The 3,216-nt window shown below is 48.0% G+C and overlaps 1 protein-coding gene across 1 annotated transcript; it reads left to right on the top strand.

Annotated features, from left to right (window-relative positions):
- Positions 1-1,178: 1,178 nt before the first annotated feature.
- LOC309973972 (DPEP2 neighbor protein-like) lies at positions 1,179-2,605 on the top strand (the record flags this gene model as incomplete). The annotated part of the gene is made up of 2 exons (XM_082858436.1): positions 1,179-1,254; positions 2,349-2,605. The coding sequence occupies 2 exons, from the start codon at positions 1,179-1,181 to the stop codon at positions 2,603-2,605; spliced, it is 333 nt and encodes a 110-aa protein (XP_082714562.1).
- Between the last annotated feature and the right edge of the window lie 611 nt (positions 2,606-3,216).

Here is a 3,216-nt window from a genome sequence, read left to right as displayed (position 1 = left end):
TCCTAAAGTAAGTTCTCTCTCATTGCCACATTATCAAAGGCTGCCCCAAATGTAGTTCCTTCCTGTGGGTCTGATCAGGCTAACGGCAGAGTTGTCTCTTACCTTGTCTGAGTCGCACCAAGTTGTCTTAGTAACACCTCTTCACCCTGTTGACCATGTTTTTCACTGGGGCTGCTGCTGAGCCTTTATCTCATCCTTTCATGGTGGAGAGATAGAGGATTCTAATGATTTTTACTTCTAGGGGAGAGGGGAGTGTAATGATGATGTTGTCGTTTTGTATTATGTCCTTTAGTCATGAATTTATTTTCGATTTCATGTTAAAATTGTCCCACAATTCCCACTTTGTGAGACCATTCAGCACCCTCATTTTGCACCTTAGACAGCTCTCTCAGTATCACGTGGAAATGTTTGAAATGGCATGAGGTTGTTCTCACATTCCTGTCAGCTGTAAATTCGGAGCCCCAACATGAACCTAACCATTGAGCAGAACACCTCTGCACTTCCTGTGTAACACTGGGTAGGCCACTTAACCTCCTGTTTTTTTTTCAGTCCTCAATTGTAAAAATGTGAGGGTGCTATGAATTTATATTTGGGGGACAAGGTCGAGAAGAGTGTGTTTTTGCTTTTATTCTTCTAAACTGGAATGTCTTTCCTCTCTTCCCCGTGGGTCAAAATCTTACTTGTTCTTCAGGCCCACTGGCAAGGAGCTTTCCCTGATTCCCCAGTCCACACAAATCTCTGCCTCTTAGCGTCAGTGCCATACAACCTAGCTGTCTCTTATATTAATCTTGCCTCTGAAGCCAATTTCAGAATGTGGGTCTCTCTTGCCCACCCTGGGGCCCCAGTGGCTGTGCCAGACCACCGGCACCCCGCATCTGGGGTGTCTGCTAGACTAGGGCATGGGAGAGAATGCCCAGGTGTGAGGGGCGAGGCAGAGTACCTCTGCCTCCACCCTGCTCTCCTCCACAAAATTGCCCCTCCTCCTGAAGCCTGCCCTGCAAGTCACAGGTTCCTTCTAAGACCTCACTGGGTAGTGATGCCCTCACAAGCCTTCTCACAGTTTCCATGGCAGGGTAACTGTGGAAAGGGGTGCCCTCAGAGAATCTTCCCTACCAGTTCTCCACCAGATACCAATCTCTTTGGTTGTGTGAGAGAGAATGTCTGAATGGATAGTCGTTATGTACTCTAACCTCTGCTCTGTTCCTTGGGTAGACAGTGCAGCAGGTACACTCAGACCGGGCATCTCTACAGGAGGTAAGGTGTACACACAGCCTCACCTGGCTGGCACATATTCCTGTGGTGCTAGCCAACTACGTACCCCTGAGCATTTTCCCAGCACTAAGTAATACCAGTGACCTGGGACACCTTCACTGACCCACAGTGTTCACTGCTGAGGAGAAGTGAAATGTCATCCCTGGACAAGTGTGCAGGACGGTTCTGAGTTTTATAAATGTAGCCTTCTCCTTTGGGCTAAAGGATGCTTCCATTCAGACCCTTTCCTGATTGGCCTCTTAGCAAAAGACAAGTGCATTTTTGTTGGCAAATGGTAAAAGGAGCAGTTTGAGGAAGAGGGCCACCTTGAACCGCACCTGCCAATGCAGGCACATCTGTGCTGTCATGTAGGCGTCTCTATCGGTCCCCTCAGACACATCCCATACTGAGTTGCTGAGTACTAGGGGAGAGGGTGTTGCCATAATGATGGGAAGACCAAAAGAACGAAGGGGGGTTGATGCAGTACTAATGAGACTGGAGGGCTGAGGAGATGGTGTCCCAGGAGGCTGGGTTGATGTGAGCCTAGACTTGGGACCCAGAACCCGGTTCTAAGTCTCCTGATCACTCTGCCTCAGGATTTGGCCTTGTTCTAATCGACATAAAAGTATCAGAGGGCTAGAGTTCAGTGTGGTTGAAACAGGCAGTATAAATTGAGCCCAAGAGGGGTTTCCAAGGTGGGTGGGGTTCTTAACCAATTTATATTAGATTATTTTTTTCCAAATCTTGAAAGACATTTCCATGAAAGCCTCAGAAGTGACAGACTGCAAGAAATGTCTTCTCTGTTGTGGAAGGGAGAGATGGAGAAGATCATGATTGAAATTACTTTCGGGTTCTAATGTTTTCCCTGGAAACGGTGAAGAGACTTCCTCATCTGCTGCAGCCCTAGGCTCTAGGAATTGCTTTTGCAGCCAGTGTCCCTCTTCTAGGGACTCATAGAGGTGATGGGCCAAGGCTGTGTTTTGGATGTCAAGTAGACTAAAGGTCTTCAGCCAGAAACTGGGAGAAGCATGAAAGAGGGAAATACTGGCAGGAGACTGTGCACAGCAGAAGTGACTGATCAGTTCTGATTTTCTTAGCAGCAGCAGTGGCTCCCGTTTCTCCTCCTACACCTGGTCACTACCATGTCCTCTACCGATGGCGTGGAGAAACGCAGTTGGGCTGGCATGGAGAGACATACTACCTGGTTGGTGGCTTCCGGGCCTATGGGTATGTTCCTTTGGTCATGCCAGTAGTGGAAGCAGAGAAGCCAGTCCCCAGACGTGCCCCCAAGAGAAAGCGCTCTCCGGAAAGGTCGGACAGAGACCTGCGTTGCCCCAGAGCCCAAATCCGGTGATTGGAGCATTCAAACAGCTCAGGAGAACAAGGTGCTTTAATTCTCAAGCAGGGTGGCCCAACCTTGGGCACATCCCCTCTGCAACAGCCCCAGTAAACGAATGTCCCATCTTTATGTTTTCAAGGTTGGCAACAGGGAGTCCCCTCTTAAAGAAGGTTCTCTCTCATTGCCACATTATCAAAGGCTGCCCCAAATGTGGTTCTTTCCTGTTGGCCTCATCAGGCTAAGGGCAGAGTTGTCTCTTTCCTTCTCTGAGTCGTACCAAATCGTCTTAGCAACTCATCTTCACACTATTGACCATGTTGTTCACGGGGGCTGCTGCTGAACCTTCATCTCGTCCTTTCATTATGGAGAGAGAGAGGATTCTAATGATTTTTACTTCTAGGGGTGAGGGGAGTGTAATGATTATGTTGTCATTTTGTATTATGTCCTTTTGTCATGAATTTTTCAATTTCGTGTTAAAATGAGCCCACCATTCCCACTTTGTGAGGTCATTCAGTACCCTCATTCTGCACCTTTAACATCTCTCTCAGTATCACTTGGAAATGTTTGAAATGGCATGAGCTTGTCCTCACATTCCTATCAGCTGTAAATCCGGAGCCCCGACATGA

Source organism: Leucopleurus acutus (genome assembly GCF_964270905.1).
Source record: "Leucopleurus acutus genome assembly, chromosome: 17".
Classification (NCBI taxonomy): domain Eukaryota; kingdom Metazoa; phylum Chordata; class Mammalia; order Artiodactyla; family Delphinidae; genus Leucopleurus; species Leucopleurus acutus.
This window is presented reverse-complemented; position numbering and strand designations above follow the sequence as displayed.